This window comes from Nelumbo lutea, chromosome 5 (genome assembly GCF_056320005.1).
Source record: "Nelumbo lutea isolate HS-2025 chromosome 5, American lotus-T2T, whole genome shotgun sequence".
Taxonomy (NCBI): Eukaryota; Viridiplantae; Streptophyta; class Magnoliopsida; order Proteales; family Nelumbonaceae; genus Nelumbo; species Nelumbo lutea.
The window spans coordinates 55706009-55730877 of NC_142688.1; the positions used below are offsets into that span (position 1 = coordinate 55706009).

Here is a 24869-nt window from a genome sequence, read left to right on the forward strand (position 1 = left end):
ATACCTTAGGAAAACAAGGGACTATTAGGGAGATTATGTTCTGAGCAATGCTGTACTTTAATTTGTTTTTTGGTTCAACACCCTATACTACAGGTTGACAGTTGTACTGTGAAAGATCTTTAATGAAGTTACCATTTTCAATCACAAAAGAGGGTCTAGTGTGGACAAATGCATGCAAAAGCTGAAAGATCTTGGCTAGACTACGGAGACTCCTCTGTTTGTTGATGCTATAGTCAACTTTACGGCTGATGTGAAGGTGAGGAAAGGATGGATCTGGTTGTATGAGGAAAGTGGGACCAACAGTGGGGGAGGGAGGACCAGATTCCTGCAAGTTTTTGACAAGAGGATTGGATTGACATAGGACAAGTCTGATTTCTTTTGATATGTTGTTTGGACTATCTATCGTCAGGGGGGCTGATGATTTGTTTCCCTTTTCTTTTTGTTGAAGATTAATTAGTTTTATGATGTTTTTCTGAGTAGATGTTTTTCTGAGTAGATGTTTTATGTTAGTTGTTAGATAGGAGGTGGGGACCACAGTAGTTATGTGAATCCAAATTTTATTATGTTTTTTGATTGTTATATATGCTGTTTTATGTTTTGCCGCCCTAAAAGGGCATAGTTGTCTTTGTACTATTCTATTATTTTAGTATAAATAATAAGTGAAGGGGGCGGCCAGATTATTGCTCTCTTTTCTTTCAACTTCTCTTCTTCTCTTCTTCTCCTTTTCTCTTCAAGAAACTACTTTCTTTCATATTTTTTAATTCAGTAGATTTCTACTTGGTATCGGAGCATCGGCTAGGGTTTCTTGAAGCATTCTCATGCAGCCCTAAATCAGCTAACTGCATGAAGTAGTAAAGGGTTGATCGATTTGCTATAGATTGCCCAGTTCTTGGAGTTTTTAGTGGGATCTAGACATCAGGAAGGTGATCTACTGTTCGGCATCAAAATCAGGAAGAATTGGAGTATGGGGAAGAGTCCCAGAATAGTTGGACTCTTTGTTGTTTATCTGATCTTGGGTGCCCAGGTATTGTTAGTTTTCTTTCGATTTTCTAAAGAGGGCGGTTTGGTTTCTGAAATTTTCTAGGCCTCCTGGATGATCGATTCACTTTTCTCCCTGTTGGGAGGCATGGGGAGGAGAGAGATTTCCCTCCAACTAGGGTTTTCTTCTTCCGGAAGGGTTGGTTTCTATGTGTGTGGTATTAAATTATTTTTTGAAGGTCTCCAATCTATTTTTTTCTTACTGTTGAACTGTTTGAAGTAAAGTGGAAAGTTGGAATACCGAGATGAAATCTACCGGTACTATGGGACTGGGTGTTGGAAGTAGTAGTGATATTTTTGGGTCTGAAATCATTACTACAGTAAAACTTGATGGTACAAATTATTTAGAGTGGGCACAATCAGCTAAGATGGCTATTGGTGCCTGTGGAAAATTAGGGTATCTCACTGGGGAGGAGAAGAAACCTTATACAAACTCTACCCGATGGGTGCAAGAGAATTACATGGTAATGTCTTGGTTGTGTAATTCTATGTTACTTCATATTGTAAAAAATTTCCTATGGGCTAATACTGCTAAGGAGATTTGGGATGGAGTGACTGAAACCTACTCTCAGAAGTAAAATGAAGCCAGAGCCTATCAGTTAAGAAATTAGGTGATAAGTATGAAACAGGGAGAAAAACCTCTTGTTGTGTATTTCTCCATGCTGAAAACCCTATGGCAGGAAATAGATCACTTAGAAACTGTGGTATGGGAAAGTGTAAATGATGCAGCAACTTATCACAAACTGGTAGAGAGGAATAGGGTTTTTGCTAGGCATCATATTCTTTCCAAGGAGGGTGTGACACTCTCAGGCCTATGCTTTTGTCTCTAGAGAGGAGAGTAGGAGGAATGTAATGCTGAGACAACCTGGGATTGACCATTCAGCTATGGTTGGTACAACAAAACCTAAGCCAAATGGAGATAGAGTAGTGAGACTGGAAGGGAAGATAAGAAGGACTTGGTGTGATTATTGCAAGCCTAAGCATACCAGGGACACTTGTTGGAAGCTTCATCCAAATCTTATGCCTACTCAGATAAGAAACAAGAAGGAAAATGCAAATGTAGCCACTACAGGAGACTCTTCAGCCCCTCTCTCCCAAACTGATTGGGAATCCATTGCAATTGCAGTAGTGAGAACAGAATTGGAGAGGTTTGGACAGCTTATGAGTAAGAAAGATTCACCCAGCTCTAGCCTTCCAGATGGACAGCAGAATGCAGGAGCCAACTACACCACTTCCTTTGCACAAACAGGTAGTTCATATGCAACTGCGAATCTTGCATCCACTTCAGGTAAGGAGGGACCTCCCTGGATTATAGACTAATGCCCCTACCATTTTCAGTTCCAATCAGTTGTGCTCTGGTAGAGACAGAGTCTCTACAACAGATGGTTCACATATGCCCATTGCTGGGAAGGGGAAAGTTAGAGTGACCAATGGTATAACTCTGTCCTCTGTTTTACATGTCCCTAGACTTCATACCAACCTACTGTCTGTTAGTTCTTTGACAAAAAATTTGAATTGTTCTATGACCTTTCTTCCTGGTAATTGTATTTTGCAGGACCTGAAGTCAAAGAAGATGATTGGGAGTGGTCGTGAGGTGAATGGAATCTACATTCTGGATGAGATTCCGAGACATCAGGGCCATCATGTTAGCAACAATAGTAGTAGTGGGTCAGAGTCAGTAAACCAGATTATACTTTGGCACAATCGCTTGAGACATCTTTCTTTTAGTTCTTTGAAATGTCTTTTCCCAAAGTTGTTTGAGTCTATTCAATTATCTACTTTAGAGTGTGAGAGTTGTCAGTTAGGAAAGCATTGTAGACAGTCTTTTAAACCAAGTAATAAAAGAAGTATTGCTTTTAATATTATTCACATTGATGTATGGGGGCCATATCAAATCCCTTCCATGGGAGGATTCCGTTACTTTCTCTTGTTTGTGGATGATTATACACGATATTCTTGGATATATTTGATGAGATCACGTGATGAGGTTCCTAACTTAGTACGACAATTCCACCAGATGGTTCTCACACAATTTGGAGTGAGAACTAAGGTTTTTAGATCAGATAATGCCAGAGAGTACTTTGAGAAGGACCTAACCACGTATCTCTTAGAACATGGTGTAGTTCATCAGAGCAGTTGTGCATATACACTACAACAGAATGGAGTTGCTGAGAGGAAAAACAGACACATTATGGAGGTGGCAAGGAGTCTTATAGTGTGTGCTTCAGTTCCTGTGCAGTTTTGGGGAGATGCAGTTCTTACAGTCGTACATGTGATTAATCGTGTTCTTTCACGGACTTTGAGGTTTAAGGTGCCATTTAGCCTCATTTTTCCAGATGGAGAGATTTCATATACCTCTGAGGGTTTTTGGCTGTTTCTTTTGTTCACATTCTTGGCCCTTATCGCAAGAAATTGGATCCTAAGGCCAAGAAATGTGTTTTTCTTGGGTATGCTCAAAACTAAAAGGGGTATTACTGTTATGACCCAGTGTCGAGGAGCAGATTTGTCACTATGGATGTTACCTTTTTTGAATCCCCATTGTTCTTCTCGAGTGATTCTCCTTAGGGGGAGAGTTTTGGGGAGGAGAACTCACAATCTGTTCCTCTTCCTGTTTCTGTGGTGCCTCCATCAGTTTAGCCACCACCTGCACCATCAGTTCAGCTAGCATTAGTTTAGCCAATACCTGCACCTCTAGTTTCATTACCTGAGCCACTACGGGAAGCCTCACAGCAATATCAGCGCCGGCAGATGATGGTTAACTCCACACACCCTCGACCCACACCACACTCTGTCAGTCCTTCTGAAACTCCAGATTCGGAAAATACAGTTCCAAGTATTCCTCTTAAGCCTGAGCCTGTTATGTTTTCTGATGATAATGTTTCTGTCCCCAACACCATTGTTGCAGCTGATCCCACTGACATTGATCTTCCCATTGCATTTCGTAAGGGGAAGAGAAAGTGTACAGCCCACTGCATTTCACACCATCTTTTCTACAGTGCCTTATCATCCTGTTACCGTGCTTTTCTTTCTTCCCTAGATTCTGTGTCTATACGCAGAAATGTTACTGAGGCTCTCTCCAAACCTGAGTAGAAAACATCCATGCAAGACGAGATGGATGCTTTGGTCAAAAACCAAACTTGGGAAATAGTTGATCTCCCCCCCAGACAAGGAGACAGCCGGATGTCGATGGGTATTCACAGTGAAGTATAAGGCCGATGGCAAGATAGAGAGGTGCAAGGCAAGGTTGGTAGCAAAAGGGTATACTCAGACCTATGGTGTTGATTATCTGGAAACCTTTGCACCAGTAGCTAAGATGAGTTAAGTTCGTGTCCTTTTATCTCTAGCAGTCACCTATTCATGGCCCTTGTTCCAACTTGATGTCAAAAATGCTTTCCTCAATGGTAACTTACAGGAGGAGGTATATATGGACATTCCAGCAGGCTTTTATGGAAATGTTAGTAAAGGAAATGTGTGACAGGTTTAGAGGGGCACTCATCCATTTTGGATACACACAGACACAATATGATCACACCCTCTTTGTGAAGAGGAGAGATGTTTTGGGGTCAATTCTGATTGTCTATGTGGATGATATAGTGGTGACAGGAAATGATCTAGAAGAGATTGATGATTTCAAAAAATCATTGCAGCAAGAATTTGAGATCAAAGATCTTGGTGAGCTCAAATACTTCTTAGAGATTGAAGTTGCAAGATCCAAGCATGGGATCTTCATTTCACAGAGAAAGTATGTATTTGACCTAATGCGAGAGACTGGGAAGCTGGGGACCAAACCAACAGACACTCCTATTGATCCAAATCACAGAATTAATGGTGTGGATGGTGAATTGGTAAAGGATGTGGGGAGATATCAAAGAATGGTGGGCCGACTGTTGTATTTGTGTATGACACGACCATATATTTTTTATGATGTCAGTGTTGTGAGTCAGTACATGCATGCACCTCGGGTTCAGCACTAGGAAGCTATTGAGAGAATACTTGCAGATCTGAAAAAATACCCTAGTAGAGGCCTTCTTTTCTCAAATCATGAGAATCTGAAACTAGAATCCTATACAGATGTAGACTGGATAGGATGCTTAGATGACAAGAGGTCTACATTAAGAGTGTACCTTTGTAGGTGGAAACTTGATCTCTTGGAAGAATAAGAAGCAAGCGGTTATGGAAAGGTCAAGTGCAGAGGTTGAGTATAGATCCATGGCTCATGGTGTCTCAGAACTTCTTTGGGTTAGATCTCTTTTGAATGAGATTGGGGTGAAAGCAGAGGAACCTACGATGTTATACTGTGACAATCAGGCTGCAATCAATATTGCCCACAATCCAATTCAGCATGATAGGACAAAACATATTGAAATTGATAGACACTTTATGAGAGAAAGGGTAACAACCGAAGAAGTTTGTTTGCCTTATGTCTCTTCAGAGTTGTAGCTGGTTGATGTTCTCATTAAAGGGGTGGCAAGGAACAAGCTTGAACATGATCTACGCAAGTTGGGAATGTATGATATTTACTCCCAAATTGAGGGGGAGTGTTGAAGATTAATTAGTTTTATGACGTTTTCTGAGTAGATGTTTTATGTTAGTTGTTAGATAGGAGGTGGGGACCACAGTAGTTATGTGAGTCCAAACTTTATTATGTTTTTTGAGTGTTATATATGCTGTTTTATGTTTTGCTGCCCTATAAGGGCATAGTTGTCTTTGTACTGTTCTATTATTTTAGTATAAATAATAAGTGAAGGGGGCGGCCAGATTATTGCTCTCTTTTCTTTCAACTTCTCTTCTTCTCTTCTTCTCCTTCTCTCTTCCTTCTCTCTTCAAGAAACTACTTTCTTTCATATTTTTTAATTCAGCAGATTTCTATTGTTTTAATTGGATGGGCCCCCATGAACTTGAATTGGGAACTTTTTTTTTACTTTGGATGCTTGGACATCTATTGTGCTTACTTTATGAACCTTGGCTTTGATAAATCGAGTATATATTATTTTATTATAATGGTTATGTTTTGAACATATGCATTTGAAGCTTGTTAGATTAGTTTTAATTGATAGTATTTGAACAATAGGTACATACCAAAAAATCAAACATGTTGACACAAAGGATGAAGAAATTTTGTTATTCTCGTCCTATATTGGTATATGAAAAGAACATGGTGGAGGTGCATACAGAGGATGCCACATAACCAATCGTCATTATTTGGCCATGCCTATACCCATGAGCTATTACAAGGAGATGACCAGAAAGCCATCAATTTGATGAGAATGTTGGTTGAGGCATATATTAGAATTTGTTGCCATTTTCATCACCGAGGATGGCTAAAGGATAGCTGTTATATATCAGTGGAAGAGAAGATAGAAATGTTTCTTTTGAGCATAAGCCATAACGAAAGATTCTCTGTTCTGACGAGAAGATTTCAGCATGCATCCCAGACTGCGCATGCATACTTCCATCAAGTATTACAAGCCATGATGGAGTTTGCAAAGGAATTGATTCAACCTACCACATTTGACCCAAATCCAAACAACCCGGGATACCATAGGAGACTTTAACAGATATTCAAGGTAACTAGCCATTTAATATATAAAAAAATTCCCAAACTTGTAAACTGCATGCATTGATACTAGATTGTTTAATAATATTGAAGGGTGGCATTGGTGCTTTGGATGGAACTCTTGTCCATGCAATAGTCCCACCAGAGAGGCAATTAGCATATCGAGGATGAGGAGGGAAGGAGTGCTACCAAAATGTGTTGGGTGTATGTAATTTCAATATGGTATCCCTGGTTGAGAAGGTACAGCACATGATGCTAGAGTGTTGTACGATGTTTCATGCAATCTTAACAACTTCCCATACCCCCTGCTAGTAAGGATTTGTTCACACCATTATGACTTTACAATATAGTTGGTTATGTTTTTTTTTTTCTTCTAAGAGATGCATGATTGGCACAGATAAGTATTACCTCTATGATGTTGCATACATGCACACATGATACTCCATGGCACCTTACCTGAAAGTGAGATACCAAGCAAAAGACTTCAAATGTGCCTGTGCTCAGACCTTGAGATATCAATCATCATGGTTGATATGGTATCAGAGCTAGCAAGTGGGTTTATGGTGTCAATGCTACCAAGGAGTACTAAAATCCCAAGCAGCCAACTGTATCAAATCTTGAGTATTCCTATATTTAAGTCATCATCACAAACATAAAAATGTGAATCCCTCAGCTCTTTATTAAGATACATATTGGGGCTTTGGGGGTCCTCAGCTCTTTATGTTTTATTATGTAGTACACATTCAGAAAAGAGCTATGGGAATATAAAAAAAGAAAAGTAATATACGAAAACTATATCCAAGATATAAAATTAGCTTAGTAGAGTGGTGAACAGGATTAATGCAGCCAATTCCATATAGATGGGTTAAGGTTTAGTTGAGCTGACCATATAACCATTAACTATCTTGAACAGTAAGTGTAACAAAAGGTGTCAATATGGATCACAGGAGTAGGTGACAGATCCATGGATTGGCGTGATTTGGGGAGACTAGGTCAAACTATTCTGGGAACATGTGATAACAATCTATAATGGATGTAACCAACACTTGCAAGTTGCCACACAAGATGAATACCAAAATCCAGTCCAACTTGTCTGAAGACATTATGCAGTTGCAACCCATTGCAATCAACAATCAAGGGGTAACAGAAAACATTTCAGGGATGGCATAATTTACAAATTTGCTAAAAACTTACACGTAAAGCCATCTTCTTTAGTTTGTTCATTGCAGAAAATTGTTTTAAGCGTGATAAAACTGCAGAATCCAGAGGTTTGTCTGGTGCAACTGTGTCATCAACAATCCAACGATGACCTGTTACAGAAAGCCGCCTCAATTATGGAAGATATATAAAGACCCTTAACCATTATGATCCATGGATAACTTTACAAAATCTGAATTTTGTCTAGCTTGCCATTGCAAATAACTTACACAAAACTTCATGGGCAGATAGTCTTTTCTTTGGATTCCTCTCAAGCATTTTCCGGATCAGATCTTTAGCACTTTCTGAAATGCTAGGCCAGGGTTCAGATTCAAAATCCAGTTTTCCTTGTAAAATCTGCCTGAAGATCCCTGGCTCAGTTTCTGGAAGAAAACAGATTCAAATGCATGAAAATACATGGTAGAGATAGAAAGAATGATATTTTTAATATTAGATCCGCATTTCAGAGAAATTAAGGGTATAAACTCATTGATATCAGTACCTGCCCAAAAAGGTGGAACACCACTTAATAAGATGTACAAAATAACTCCAGCACTCCAGACATCTGATTCAGGTCCATACTGTTTGCGCAATACCTCAGGTGCAACATAATAAGGACTTCCAACAACATCAGAAAAAGTATCCCCTGAAAAGAAAGACAAAGAGATGAACAATTCAAGATCTGATAAAGCACCATTCACAATAAAAAGAAAAAACACAAAGTACCATGGAATGCAAATCAGTTAGACCTCCCCCAGAAGATCAAGGAGTACAAAAGCATGAAAACTGGTTGATTGTAGCAGTGGAAAGATCATAAAGGACACCAATCAGATCAAAGCCTTCCAATCAATGGTCACACAGAAGAAATACAGAAAGTAAGATTTTTTTTTTTTTTTGATGAATACAGAAAGGAAGAAATTGACTTGAGATCCTACATTGGTAATAAATTAATCCATCACATTGTTCAGTACAGATGTGCAAACATAGAATATTATCAATATGATTTCACAGCTATACCTTTAGGATTGTATGTTTGTCCATTTATCTTGATTGTGGCCTAGATATTTTATTTGTTCTGGCCATGTTCATTTCATGGTGAACCATGGATGATGGGACCCTTGGATGCACACTGCATGAACTACAATTTCACTCCTGTATGATCCTTGGGGTCTTACTAATGTTCATTATTAGATAAAGTATTTTACCATATTGTAACAAGTCTATTTCACAATATCAAGTTATCAGGGGTAATATTGCAACTTCTGCATTCTAAAAATACTACATTTTTTTATTGCCCAAACTCTCTCTTCATTCAACCTCTCTCCTTTCTCTTCTCAAAGATTTTACTTTTGTTCTTCTTCCACCTTTCTACTTTTCTCAACCAATGAATAGAGCTATAGATTGAGGAAATTTAAAATGTAAAAATAAATAGAGTTCTAGGTTGAGGAAATTCAAAATGTCCCCAAAGGAAAAGCTGATTAATGTGATATTTGCCTGAGAAATCAAAACCAAGAAAATAATCTCACGGATTATTTAATTATTAGCTTGTTGAAAATAAGTAGCATGTGGCTTCTTTCTGTTTCAAAGAAAAGGAAATAGAAGGAATGAAAACCTACGTTGCATGGACACTTCAAATTGAGTGCACATCTATGTTTGAAACTTGAAACTTTAACTGTAAATTACGTTTCAGACTTGTTGGACAAGATGTGTCCTTGCTGTGTCCATGTAACATAGCTGAAAACCAAAGGAGCCAAGGATGAAAATGTAAAAGTATATTTTTCTTTTTTTTTTATCTATGATTAATAACAAAGGCTGGAAAAGTTTTACATGCATCAACACTAATGATCAAAATGGTAAGTTAATTAGAATTTTGTCAAAGATGCCTGACCAACAACAAAGAAAATACATAGAAAAACTAAAGCCACCTCATTGAGAATGGGATGAGCCAAGACAAAGTTTTTCAGGGGGGAGTAGCAGAAGGCATCAAATTCAAAGAAAATATTTAACTGAGAATGTATCCATAAGGTGAACTTCAAAGCAAATTTTCCTCTTCATACAAGAAAAAATACCAACCAAATATACAACCTCCTAGTCATTGAAGCTGTTTGAAGCTGTTCCCAAGTTTTAGAGAAAGCATCACACTTCCACCTCCGTCCATAAGGTACAGCTAAAAAAACAAAACTTAGAAGACTCTCCCCACCCCTAAGTCACCTCAGGTAATTCATGAACCTAGAACTGAATGTGCTGATAAAAACCAACAAAGCCATTCATAATATACTTCTACCTCAGGTAATATGTTATGGACGAATTCCTCGGAAAGACGTACCATCGCCGCCGGCAGCAACAGGAACCTGACCCACTGCCAGATTAGATTAGATCATCTTACTTGTTCTTATCTTATTCTATTGCTCTTATCTTATCTTGTTAGTAAGTTATCAGATTAGGATTAGTTTATCTTATTATCAGATTAGGATTAGCTTATCTTATCCTTAGCAAGATAGAATTGGAAGTCTCCCTATTCAGCAAGGAGACTCCCTAAGATTAGGACTCTTGTAATCTCCTATTTAAGGAGACACCATTATTGAATGAGGATATCGAATATTCAGTCAAGAAAGAGAGTAAAGGAGAGTTGGGTGAACTCTTGAACAAATCACCATTAGGGTGCCTAGATAGGTTCATCAAGAGCAGGGAGGAACAAGGGAAAAACAGAGGGTTTCCCCCGTGGACCGACCCGTGACGAGATCCTATTCACGGTCCCATAACATTCTGGTATCAGAGCCGGTCGTCATGGGAGATCTGCAAAAGCTATCATCCAGGGTCCACGAACTGGAGCATAGGCTCGTAGAAACCAACAAGGAGGTTCGTGAGGTCAAAGACGATGTCCGGGAGCTGCGATGCTTGCTGGAATCGTATTTCTCTAACAGGGAGAGGAATCCAGAAGGGGCTGTAACCACAAACAGCCTCCGACCAGACTTGACGGAGCCGTCCGGCAAACAACAGCAGCAGCAGCAGACTCTTCTTGGTCCACAGCAGCAGCAACACCCTCAGCCACAGCAGCCAGACAACCAACAACAGCAACAACTGCAGCAGCAGAAGCAACAATATGATCAACAACAACAACAACAACTTCTCCGAGCAGCTATTACTAGTCCTAGTATAGTTGCCCCGAAACTGGGCTCTAAGTCCTATGGGCCCTTCAAGGTTCTACGACAGATTGGCAGTGTGGCCTACCAGCTAGAACTGCCAGAGACTAGCCGGATTCATGATGTCTTCCACATCGCCTTGCTGACACCATTTACGAGTGTTCCTCCGAACCAAGTCCCCTCCCTACCACCCCTGCAAGATGGCAAACTGATTCCCCAACCTAAAGCTGTCATCCGCTCTCGTTTCAATCAAGGAGTTCTTGAAGTCTTGGTGAAATGGTGTAGCTTACCATCGGCCGAAGCCACATGGATCCCATTGACAGAGTTCCAAGCCACATATCCGGAGTTCGGGCTTGAGGACAAGCTCGTAGTCCAAGAGGGGAGTAATGTTATGGACGAATTCCTCGGAAAGACGTACCATCGCCGCCGGCAGCAATAGGAACCTGACCCACTGCCAGATTAGATTAGATCATCTTACTTGTTCTTATCTTATTCTATTGCTCTTATCTTATCTTGTTAGTAAGTTATCAGATTAGGATTAGTTTATCTTATTTAGGATTAGTTTATCTTATTATCAGATTAGGATTAGCTTATCTTATCCTTAGCAAGATAGAATTGGAAGTCTCCCTATTCAGCAAGGAGACTCCCTAAGATTAGGACTCTTGTAATCTCCTATTTAAGGAGACACCATTATTGAATGAGGATATCGAATATTCAGTCAAGAAAGAGAGTAAATGAGAGTTAGGTGATTTCTTGAACAAACCACCATTAGGGTGCCTAGATAGGTTCATCAAGAGCAGGGAGGAACAAGGGAAAACAGAGGGTTTCCCCCGTGGACCGACCCGTGACGAGATCCTATTCGCGGGCCCATAACATAATACATGTACCTAGAACTGAATGTGCTGATAAAAACCAACAAAGCCATTCATAATATGCTTCTAAAATCTCAATAGTCAACCCACAGTTTGACTCTATCTCTCTGTTATACCGTCCATTCCTGATATCAGTTGCAGCAATCACATGCTGCTGAAAACTTCAAGGTTCTTGATTTAATGCCAAAGCATCTTCCATAAAAAGGCCTCCATTCAGGAGTCTTAGGAGGATTGAAACACCAATCTCTTCAGATTTGCAGCACCAACTCCCAAGCACCAAGCGAAAATGATGAAAATAATCTTCACTCTTCTAATGCAGATAACCCACTACAACCTAATTTAGAATGGTAAGGCATGTCTCCCTGATTCAATGCATTATTCCAAAATAGCTATGAAGGAATGGTGCCGACTTCTTGTAATAGGCCAGTATGGATTAATTCTGTGACTTTTACGATCTAGTTCTTTCTCTTGAAATAATTCCTTTTTTTATTGGAAACAGTTTTCTTGAAATAATTCTTAGATCAAGATCTGTTTAGAAAGCTCCTCAAACCCAATGAATCCACTTTTATCTAACACTCAAAATTTGGTGGTGCACTGGAAGGAATGAAGCAATTGGTATTAATCAACTATTCTTTACATTTAGAATGGAGGGACTTCAATGACCAGATGTTGGTGTTAAATTTTAAAGAAATTCTTGTAGCACATAATTACTCAAAGAGCAAAGAGCAAAGAAACCCTTTGATTTTTACTTAAAGAAATAAACAAGCAAAACAAATCAATATGTGCAACAAAACCACATAAAGAAATTTCTAGTTTTCTTTAACATAATTTTACAAACTTCATAGAAATGAGAAATACAATCAGAAAACTTAAAATGTTATCTCTCTTTACAAATATGATAATTGATACAAATACTTGGCAATTTAAGTAACCTGGATGTAAACAGTGTTATTCTTCTGGATCTTAGGGCCTGTTTGTTTCCTCTTAACTCTTATCTCTTAAGAGGGATCTTTTAACTTTAAGAGAAAAATGGTTGTTCATTTCTTCTTATCTCTTCTCTCTTAAAGTGCAATCATACAACTTTTTGTTTTCCAATAATACCCCTAAAAAGACAAACAAAAACTCTCATATATGGGGTCAAAATGGATATTTGATAATTTTCAAAATTCAGAATTCAGAACAACATTCTCTGCAATTCAGAGTTCAAAGGAAAGAAAAGTTCACCAATACCAATATACCTCTTAATGTAATTATTGTACTTTCAGATGTCAGACTTCAGAGCAAACGAACAGGCCCTTATATTCAAAAGAAACTGTGGTCCATTGGATTAAACAATCAGATAATGAATAATTTTTATCTCTTCTTTTAGTCTTCAGGTTTGCACTTGTAGAAAGCTATAGTCAGCCAAGTTAAAGAATAAAACCGTAGATAGGTTGATCCCCATATATTTTTTAAAGTAGCAGTCTTCAATAGAGGATCCATAATCAGCCAAGTAAAAGCACTCAATTGCATATGGCTTATTTCCCTCTGCATTTGCATTTTTTCTTTTACAAGTGAGATTTAAAACCGAATGAAAGAGAGGAGGAGAATACAATAAGAAGACTGTAATATAAAAGACAAGACATATTCAAAGAGGATACTTGAAGAGAAACCTTATACTAGCATACATTTTGGCTCCATTTGGGAAGAGTACAAATAGAGTGCAAATACAAATATGTAGAGTGCATTCTGGTCCATGCAAATGTAAAGTTGGTTTAGTTTTGCATTAATAAATATACTTTCTTGACAAACGATTTTTAGTTGTGATAGGTACAAACACGGATCCTGAGATCGAAATATACCTTTTTAACATTGGTCAACTTTGAGTGCAAAGTTCACTTCCATTTTTTGGATGCAAACTTTGATCTCATTTTGAATGCAAACATGTCTTGAAATATGCATTTACTGTAATTTTTAAGACATAAATGCACTCTTACCAAACACTAGCAAAACTGAACCAGACTGCAAATACGCACTGAATTGGCATTTTGCACTCTTCCCAAACGGAGCCTTATGTAAGTAGAATGATAGTTCTTTTCTCTTTTCTTGTTAAAGAATCCCCAAAATAGATATCCTAGGTGTCTTTATCTTCCTCCCGTTTCTTCATCTTTGCTTCCTTTGTACAAGCCTGTTTTTTTTCTCTCTTCATTCTTATTTTTTCTTTCTCTCTTCATTCTTTGGAGATTGAACTCTTTAATTCTCTCAAAGTTCTTTGGGTTACATGGAAATCTTTCTCCAGGAGGGGTGTAGCCTCCCTCTAAGGAGATTAAATGACCAGTTGGGAGGACTTTCATGCAGTGGCTTCTTGCGTTGCAAAGCAGGCCCTACACGGAAAGCCTAGAAGCTATGTTTGGTGAAAACTCCAGAAAGTCAGAATAAGTGGCTTAGTCAATGAAGCTAGTTTTACATGCTTCTTCAAAGTGGCTCAGTCAATGCATCTCAATCAAAGCTGAAGCCCTCCCATTAGCCTCCTTTCAAAGACATGATCCCAACCTACTTAATTGGGTTTTAAACAGGCTGTAAGTTATTGGATTGCATTAAGCCCATTCTTTTCTTAAAAGAAAAGTTAAAACATGTCTAGATGTATTTTATTGTAAATTCTTTTTTTGAGACCAGACCGTCTCAAGCCTTGAATTCAAGAAGACACTCTATTAGAAGGGAAATGGCTTGTTGTTTATATTTTCAAAACCTTTTAGAAATTGTCTTTCTTGGGGTTGTTTGTTCAAAAACTCAGGCATCGGGTTGCCTCAGGTCTCCAACAGTCCCAAATTTCAATATTAATCATCATCATCATCAAAGCTAAGCCTTGTTCCAACCATATGTGGTTTTTTTTTATCAATTCCAACCATATGTGGTTAGCTACATGAAATCCTGCTTGCCATTCCATTCTGTTTTAGAAATTAGAATACCTAAGACTGAATTAAAGAGAGAGAATGAGTGGTTTAGGATGCTGCAAGAAGAAGCATGGATTCAAAATAAAATTTATTTTTCATGTGAAAACAGGACTCTTTTTCTTATTGTAACAGAAAGTAACTGCTGCAAAGGGGAATTAGATATGAAAGATTGGAATTTTTTGAAGCACCCAGCCACCTTAGGACAAGTAAATCAGCTCAGCTTCTTGGAGAAACAAGTTTGCCTACATTGAGGCAATGATTTCTGGTATATACACCTCCATTAAAAGAGAGGCTCTGATTTTCCACAGAGAAGCCGCCCCCCCCCCCCACCAAGTGTGATAGCAGGTAGTATCAGCTACTTCCAAAAGAAAGAAAATAAGTGAATTTTTCCTTTTTTCTTGTTTGAAACTAAGGGGCAGGCCTTGAACTCCAAACCTTTGATGGACATCCAAACTAGTTGAACAAACAAGAGAGAAATTTTTTTATGAATAATAAAACTCCCTAAAATAAATTACTCATCCCTCTAACAGTTAATGACAACCAATTACATAAGATGCACTTATTACTTACCCCATTTTTATAGACTGGATAGAAAAACTCATGAAGTGATTTAAATGGTTAGCAAACCAACATTCCTAATTTTCACTCAAATATGAAAACAATGAATACTTCAATACTAGTAGAGATGATACCAAAAAAATACATTTATTTTGGTAAGGTCAGGATACATGAGAAATAGATTTAATACTAGTGTGGCCTAAAACCTCATAAATCATATAACCAGCTAACCACCCACCACACCCTGCAAATTCTGAAACTCAGAAAAACTGGAGAACTAGTGACTCCAGTTCCACAAGTTTCCAGATTTCACTTGACATCATTCTTAAAGCCAAAGGATACAACCCAGAAACTTGCAAATTAGGGTGCCAATTCCCATTTATGATTTTGTTTCTGCCTCGTCTAGAAACTGCCTTAATGAAACAACCAAGAGATACCTAACATATTTAGGGAACTAAACAAGGCAAATAACGTAAACATGGCGTACTCTTGAATTAAATCATTATCACCTCAAAAAGACTTATATTTTTGTTTTGGAGAACTCCATGGACTTGGGTATCAGATGTTTTTGAAAAAGGAAACTCATAAAGGTTTCAACATTAGAGTATGATATCTTTGTCATGTTCCAAGCTAATGTCAATGGAAATATAAAGAGAAAAGAGATATGCAGGGAAATATATATGACAGCATCTGATGATATAAACATAAGCAACAAGTCAACAACTTGAGTTAATAATAATAGTCTTAAAATTTCAGACTAATAGAACCCATCGTTTTCACCAAAACGCCCATTTTGAGTTTGGTATTTTAAAAAGTTTCGGGCATTGAGTTCCACTGGATCTATATAACCAACTCCCTCCACCCCAACAACCATGAAAAAGAGAAACAAATGAATGCTTCAACCTTGAGTTGGTAGAAAATCCATTGGTTTCGTTCTCATTGTAGCTTTTCTTTTTCACCTTCTTTGTTTCATAAAATCCAAACTTATAACAACTAAATATGTGATACAAGGCTCATGTCTAATACCCTTGGATTTCAACAAGAAAAAAGATCTGAGTACCCAAAAAGTCACAATCTTAGAAGGATGAAGGCTGTAAGACTCTATCATCCTGAAAATTTCTTTAGGTTATTGATGACACCAAAAAAGAACTTTGATATTCCTCTAATACCATATGGTAAAACTTGTGTATCAGAATTTTCAAGGAGGAACATTTCATGCAAAGACATAATTGAGCTATTGCAACATGCTTTAATTCTATTAATTCAAATCTCCAAAGAAGAGATTCATTTACCACAGGACAATGGTGAAATCAGCAACCCTTTTTTGATGAGATAGAACAGGCTACATTCCTGCCTCTTATTAATCTCATCTACAATGTCTCAATAGCATAAGATTGGCGCATGGCTATCAGAGACCACATTTTCAATAAGAATGAGCCTGAAGGCCTTCAATGTTTCCTACTGCAGATGCTTAGTAGTGGTCATTGGTGAGGTTATCTTTCAACACTTCTCTTCCCTACTACAACTCATCACTTCCATCACCTCTCTTTCCTCTTCCGTGGAAACAAAACATATTTAATATCATCCACATGGTGACCCATATTACTATAAAAAAATGTACCATATCATGCAGTAATGCCATGTCTCAATAGCATAAGATTGGCGCATGGCTATCAGAGACCACATTTTCAATAAGAATGAGCCTGAAGGCCTTCAATGTTTCCTACTGCAGATGCTTAGTAGTGGTCATTGGTGAGGTTATCTTTCAACACTTCTCTTCCCTACTACAACTCATCACTTCCATCACCTCTCTTTCCTCTTCCGTGGAAACAAAACATATTTAATATCATCCACATGGTGACCCATATTACTATAAAAAAATGTACCATATCATGCAGTAATGCCATGTAAATAAAAAAGTTTTCCCTTTAGGACTTTTCCTGTCTAAAGTCTATGATAAAGGCCGTTCACGCCATGGAAAAAGGAATCTGTCCATTGGACTTTTCACCGGAGTCCAGAATTTGACCAAATAATAGTTGTTTGTTCCATGCATGTACATTTTCCTGTCCATCCATAGAGACATCTGAATCTCCTGAAACTCTTTTCTTTTCTGTTTTTTCTCCTGTCATGTCATTATCCCCACATATTTAGAACATAAGTTGTGAAGTAGATAAATCCGAGCATGTTTCTATTTGTTGGTGGAAGCTTAAGGAAGACCCTATCACGTGGGTGGACTCTCGTTTATTGTATCCTTCCGGTTTCTCTGTTAGAATGCCATCTTCGATTTCGATGATGATGATAATATATACATCTCTGACAGAATAAAGCAATCTTTTTGTTCAAAATATAACCAATTCACTAGTGCACACAATTTAAGCATCTTTTATTTATGTTTTTCCACAATCAAATATATAGGAATCCACACCACACGCAACGACAACACGATCTATTTCTATAATATCAGCTCTGGCTAAAAGACTAATCAACACAGGACTCCCGATGACCAAACTTCAAACCCATCGCCCAATAAACAGTTATTTTCATTCAAAGAATCAAGTAAAAAACGTGAATGCAGAAATCGAAGAATTTGGAAGGAACCCATCAACCAACCTGGCTTATAGAAGACAGACAATCCAAAATCGGTGGCTTTGAGTGCGGCATCCTCGTCAGTGCTAACGAACAAGAAATTCTCAGGCTTGAGGTCCCTATGCATGACCCCAAGGGAGTGGCATGCCTCCACAACCCCAACAATAGTCTTGATCAGCTTCGCAGCCTCCCTCTCACTGTAATGCCCCTTCTTGATAATCCGGTCAAAGAGCTCGCCGCCGGCGCAAAGCTCCATGACCAGATGAACAAACACGGGATCCTCATAGGCCCCTCTAATCCTGACCACGTTAGGGTGCTCAGACAAGTGATGCATTATCTGAATCTCCCTCCAGACATCCTCGTAGTCCTCCATGCACAAGAGCTTCCTCTTGGGGATAGATTTGCAGGCATATTCACGGCCCGTGGACTTCTCTTTGCAGAGGTACGTTGTGCCAAACTGGCCTTGACCAAGCTTTTTGCCGATCAGATAGTTCTCCCTGAGGCCCTGGGTCTTGTAGGGGAGGACTGCGGCTGGCCGTGAAGTCGAAGCTGAGGAAGATTTCTTCATGGGTGTATCTTAGATTGCAAGATTTGATCACCGGCTCCCCCCTTCCCTCCCTCCCTCTCCGAAAGAGTCCCTGGGTTTTTCAGAGCAAGAAGGGCGTCTCTCTCACTTTTTAGGTGAGACAGAATATTTGGCATTTTGGGTGATGGGAGAAATTTTGTCAGCTGAGTGGGTCGTGAGTCGGGGGTCTCAGAACTGTTGAGTGTTGGCCGAGTCAGGTCTTCTCTGGCATGCTCCACGGGTTGGAAAGGTTGAAAAGGTGAAGATGCAGTGAAGGTTCCGCTTTGACATGTGAAGGGGGTTGATTTTGATTTTGGTTCCTGATATGGGTTCAAGGAATTAAAATCGTCTGATTGGAATCAACTTTTACTGTATGGGTAAAAGTATCATCCGACAATCTGACACAGAGAATTGTTTAAAGTCGTCTCCTTACGTGGCTGGCACGTTATTGAATGACCTTAGCACTCATACCAGCGACTGCAATCCATTCATTTCGATACTAATAATGTATCAACCCGTACTTAATACGATACAATTATTATTGATAAATGCCCCACACTAATACCAGTTTGGATCCCGTAGGCACAACTTTGTAAGCACATTTAATAAGCACCCCAAGTCCTTAATACCACTTTGAAAATTTGTTTGACACTTTCTTTAAAATACCCTCACTCCAAGATTAAAACCCACTTTTGATACTTGTCAAAATATTTATCAAGTGTTCATTTAATATGTTTATTTATGTTGTGCCTAATAGATCCGGTCCTCCCTAAAATACAAATATTCGTTTGTGTATTAGAATCAATTTCGAACCGAAACCTACCCTAATCGTACAATGGGAATAAAAATTCTTAGGGTGTATTTAACAATCATTCTCCCTTATTATTTTGACTTATTTTTTTTAATGTCCACAGCAATGTTTTAAAAACTGATCTAGAATCGAAACCGCTTTGACCACCAGTTTTCAAGTCATCGTTCAACCGTCCAATTTGAAGAAATGGCTCGTTTAAATTTAAAAATTTAAAAATAATAAAAATAAATAAATAATCAAAAATATTGTCTAAATTGAATAAATTGACCGCTTAACTACCCAAGTCGATAAATCATTAACCAAATCAACGGACCAAAAGACAAGTTAAGACGTAAGGGCGAAACAAAACCGGTTATCTAAATGGTTTTCTTGCCAAATAGTCCAACCATCCAAATTAATAACGGTTCAAAAACATTACGCAACACCCATGACATATTCTTCGTATCCTCTATACTTTATAGTTTATACCCTTGGGCTTTGGCTTCCGTATAGATATAAAGGTTAAATTTTTCTTATAAAATGTTTAAATATTTAATTTACATTTTTATCCTTTACTTGTAAATGGTGACATAACATGTGCGCTTCTAATAGTCTATATAATAAATTTAAGAAATTCAATTATATTTGTTAATATTTGCATTTTAATAATTTTTTATATGTATTTTAATAAAAATCAATTAAAATTGCTTTTACTAAAAAAATAAAAGTGTTCTTCATGTTATTAACATGGGTTCCACGTCATTTGAGGTTTATATCTTTGCGAAGTGATGCTGATTATTCCAACTTTTTTTGGTAGAAATATCCACTTTTTTTTCTTTTTTGAAAAGATGGGTAGGCACGTGGCTATTGGCTAAGGCCTTGTTTGATTGCATTAAATCGATGACTCTAATACTAAAAGAAAGTCAATACTTTGTTAATTATTTTTATAAGTATACATTAGTGATTTTGTTGATTATGAAATCTAATGCCTGTCAAATCTGAATGGTGGGTTCTCAAAAAATGATAATTAAACTATACTAATAATTAATTATACTACTATGCATATTGATAATTAAATTTCAATATTAATTATCATATCAATCAATTAATATAATAGTACTATAATCATTATTATAATTTTGATACTAAATATAATAATATTATATATTTTTACAATAATTATGAATAATCAATTAATCATCACTAAATAATTACTAAGTTACTAAATACTTAATAAACAATTAAAAATTCAAAAGATAAGTAATTAATAAAAATGATTGAATAATTGAACATTTAATAAATAGTTAATTGATAGTTAAACATTGTTTTGTCGGTATTGTTGTTATTTATTTATTATGAACAATTTATTAGAACTTGTATTCCACAAGGTCAACCAAAACAATTAAATTACCTTAGCACAATACGAATATACATGTAAACAATAGAAGGAAGAAATAGAAGGGTGAAAGGGGTAGTAACTGAAAATGTTTGAAGTAATAATGGCATATCCTTTCTAATCAATCTTATTAGTTATAGTTGAATGCTCTTAGTACTGAAAATTTAAGTATTAATTAAAGATAAGAGGTATTAATAAGAAACCAATAGGCTCTAACACTTGATCAAATATAATCTATACCGTTTATTTTTTGCCACGTACCTTTGGATATATGTTTCAAAATCCAAATTAGGTTAGATGGTTGGACCAAACTCAAACAGAATCACGGTTTTTTAAAAATAAATTGGTGAACAATGAATACAAAAGCATTCAAAGAAAAACTAAATAAATAAATAAATAAATGTCATTGAAATGGAACAGTGATGGTAGAGAAGCAGACTAAATTAACCAAAACCAATTGGAACTATGGGAGTGCAAATGATTTGGTTGCAAGTTTTGATTTATTTTTGTTTTAAAATTTACCTTACTTTGTTTGGTTGCATTAGAAATGAAGTAAAATAAGATATAAAGTAGAATAAAGTAAAATCCAAAACAAAATTAAACCAAATTTTGCATTTTTTATCATTTGCACTCCCATACATTTGTACTAGTCCAAATAAAATTGCTCTGCAACCCAACACAGCCTAAGGTTATAATTTAGATCAAGTTAGATTCACATTTGTTGAATTTTGAATGGACCCAAACCCTGACCTAAGAAGCCTGATGTAGCTGAAGGTCTTTAATTTGGACAATTCAATTTGCATCCTAGGCTCTGTTTGGAAGGAGTAGAAATGCAAATATGTAGAGTGTAAAACCTTGTATTTTATATGCATTTGTATTCTACATATTTGCATTTGCACTCCTTCCAAATTGAGTCTTAGGCTGTGTTTGGTTGCAGTGCAAATTTATTTGCACTAATACAAATGTGTGGGAGTGCAAGTGTAAAAAAAATGCAAATTCTTGTTTAATTTTGTTTTGGATTTTACTTTGTTCTGCTTCATGTCTTAATTTACTTCATTTTGACTGCAATCAAGCAAAATAAGCTAAAATTTGAAACTAAAATAGGTTAGAATTTACACTTAAATCATTTTTATTGCCATGGTTTTGCATCAATACAAATTTATTTACATTGCAACCAAACACAGCCTTAGGCTCAATTTGGAAGGAATACAAATACAAATATGTATTGTGCAAATACATACAAAATACAAGGTTTTACACTTATAAATTTATATTTGTACTTCTTCCAAACTAAGCCTTACTTACAACTTTAGTTAAGATAAATTACCCTTTTGTCATGGTATTAGAGCCTTGACGTCCGACCCTGTATTATTGCTAAGTGTAAGAGGCAAGACAATATATATACATATATATTCTTTCCATTTCTCTTCACTGGTTCGTTTGTCATGGTATTAGAGCCTTGACGTCCGACCCTATATTATTGCTAGCTATGCAAGTTCAGTGATCGACGGTTACCGATGTAGATTGCTTCTGGTCAAGACTGTTACCACCATTGTCAAGATTTCTTGATGCCTGATTTCTATTCTTGTTACAATAGAAACAATTCTTGACAGAGCTCATTATTGAAGACTACTCTATTTCTTAATAGAATTTACGAAGTTTCTTGATAGAACTCATTGTTATACAGTTTTAACGATGGCCGGAGATCTTGATCTAACCTCACCTTATTACTTTCACCCCTTGGATAATCCTGGGGCTATATTGGTGTCATCTCCCCTCACCAGGCCAATATTGGTGCCTCCATCACCATGCCAAAGCTAACCTTTCCAATACATGTGCTAACCCAACATTTAAATGCCCCACATGAAGAACACACGGATGCTACCAAACGAGTCCTTCATTACATTAAGGGGGAGCCTAGACGTGGCATTTTCTTTTTTGCCACCAATGATTTAGTTGTTTAGCCTTATTGTGATTTTGATTGAGCCACCTATGACCTACCCCCTAACTCGATGCTCTACCACTAGGTATTTAACCATACTTAAGCAATCTATACTTTCTTGGAAGACCAAGAAACAGGCCACTATATCACACTCCTTAGCTAAAGCAAAGTATCATGCCATGACCATTGCTACCAAAGAACTGTTGTGGTTAAACCGCATGCTACATGATCTTGGCCTTTCTCTCTCTCAACCTATAAGCCATTTTGTGATAACAAGGCTTCCATTTATATTGCTACAAATCCAATATTCCATGAACAAACAAAACACATCGATAGCACTTTTGCCTCCACATTACCCAATGTTGATCCCGACTACCTCTGGCGTGGCGTCTTAGGATGGGTAGCCTCGATACTTCCTAACTTTTGGCATTGGTGGCTCTCATACTCCAACCGGCATTATCATACTTGCCTATTCAAGATTTTACCATTACACGAAACAATGGTTCCTTAACACTAAATAGTAAATACTAAAAATAAAACAGTATAATACAGTTGATATTGTCATTTAGTCCTTAAAGGCTTATTTGGATAAGTTTCCCTGCATAACCCTATATTTCCTTTCAAACCAAGCACAGCTTAAATTATATATATTTAGTTTCTAGCTGCAAAGTCAGCCTTTCAACTTTTCTTTGATTTTGACTTGTATTTTAGTTTTATCATTTTCTTTAAAATAATGTTTATAACATTATCATATGTTACATGTCTCATAAGAAAAAACATTGACTCGGATTTATCAACTTATTGACCCAATGAACTAGTCTTTCATCTTTTTTGACTTTATTGATTCCAAATCTATGGTTACATTTACAAGACATAGAAAATAGGTTGCACTAAAATCTGTTGGTTGCCATTTATTTTATTCGAGGCGCACTATGTTTGGTGTGACATAAAATAAAATAGTCAAGAATTTTTCATCAACTTTCTGTTTTTCTAGCAAAAAAATAAAAAACAAAACAAATATTTTTCTCTTATCTTATATCAAACAAAAAACGTGACGGGATCTGCTCCTTACAAATGGGTGTCTCACAGGCACATCCATCATGCATTGGGAACATCTTCCATGAATAATAATTAATAGGTATAGGAGATATTCCCACTGCATGATTGGATGTGTGTGTGTGAGGCTTCTGTGAGGCGCCAGGTGTGAGGAGCATATCCAGTTTCACCAAAAACAGCCTTGAGGCATTGCATAGTGGTCCCAAATCTCAAATCGGATAGGATGTCTAGGTTCAAATTTGAACCCACCAATTGGGCCTACAGTTGTTAGACTTGGACCAAACTGGATTATTGGACCATCAAAACTCAGAATGACAGCAAAAGCAGTTTTTTGGTAGCCCTACTTTCAGAAATGTTGACTTGGTCGAACCTACCTTATATATATATATATATATATATATATATAAGATGTATTAATATAATATTTATTATTTTAAGCTTATTTTGATATAAGATAGCTTTAGAAATTAATTTTGTATGTTTTATTTGAGTGATCAATCCAGAAATCTCTTTCAAAAAAGAAAAAAAAGAAAATCCATAAATCAAACCAAATGGTTTGACCACTCAACCCTTGACCCAGTAATCAAAATGGTTTTCTATGGTCTATAGGTTCTAACCGCCTTTCTTTTGGAGCTTCTTCATGCCTTCCTTTGCGATGCTTTCCTCTTTAGACTGCGATAGAAACCTTCTACTAGCTGTGAGTGGAAAATCTTGACCAATTCATTCACTCTTGGGTCAGGAAATTGATTGAGATCAACTGCTACATCAAACTGGGACTTCAACGTTATACTCTTTTTTTATTCAAAGTTCTCATTTATTCGGCTACCCAAGCCATTTGACCCGGTAACAATAACTCCTTACCTGCTTTTGATAAAAAATAATTAAAAAAAAAATTGTTGATTGAGTTAGAGCATTGTTTTCAAAACTGGACTGGACCAGAGAGTTGGATTGGAAAAACCGGGAACAAATCATCTAACCAGTTATGTTTTCCTCCAAAACCGCTTTTTCCCCAAAATCGTTGATTTTGGTTAGCAAACTGCTGAACTGACCGATTAATCGTTTGAATCGTTTAAACGGTTTTGACTATTTTTCAAATTTTTTTAAATTTTTTATTTTTTTGTCAAAATGGTCTGGCCGTTCGGGTTGAATGGTCGGACCGTTCCAACCGACCTGGTGACTAACAGTTGAACCGGTCAGACCGTTCCAATTATTTTTAAAACCATGAGTTAGAGACCT

General features: G+C 37.1%; 1 protein-coding gene across 3 annotated transcripts in view; it reads right to left on the reverse strand.

Moving 5' to 3' along the window:
• The window catches only part of CDPK2 (calcium-dependent protein kinase 2), a 30625-nt gene extending 11895 nt beyond the window's left edge, over window positions 1-18730 (reverse strand). The window contains exons 1-5 of one of the 3 annotated variants that reach the window (XM_088943067.1): window positions 17909-18706; window positions 8295-8438; window positions 8023-8175; window positions 7790-7905; window positions 7004-7051 (exon numbers count right to left, since the gene is read on the reverse strand). In XM_088943067.1, coding sequence (XP_088799193.1) covers window positions 7004-7051; window positions 7790-7905; window positions 8023-8175; window positions 8295-8438; window positions 17909-18452 — 1005 coding nt within the window. In that variant the 5' untranslated portion in view covers window positions 18453-18706. Of the gene's footprint in view, window positions 1-7003; window positions 7052-7789; window positions 7906-8022; window positions 8176-8294; window positions 8439-17908 lie in introns of all 3 variants that reach the window. The other 2 variants (XM_088943068.1, XM_088943069.1) reach the window with 2 other exon arrangements.
• Window positions 18731-24869: the final 6139 nt, after the last annotated feature.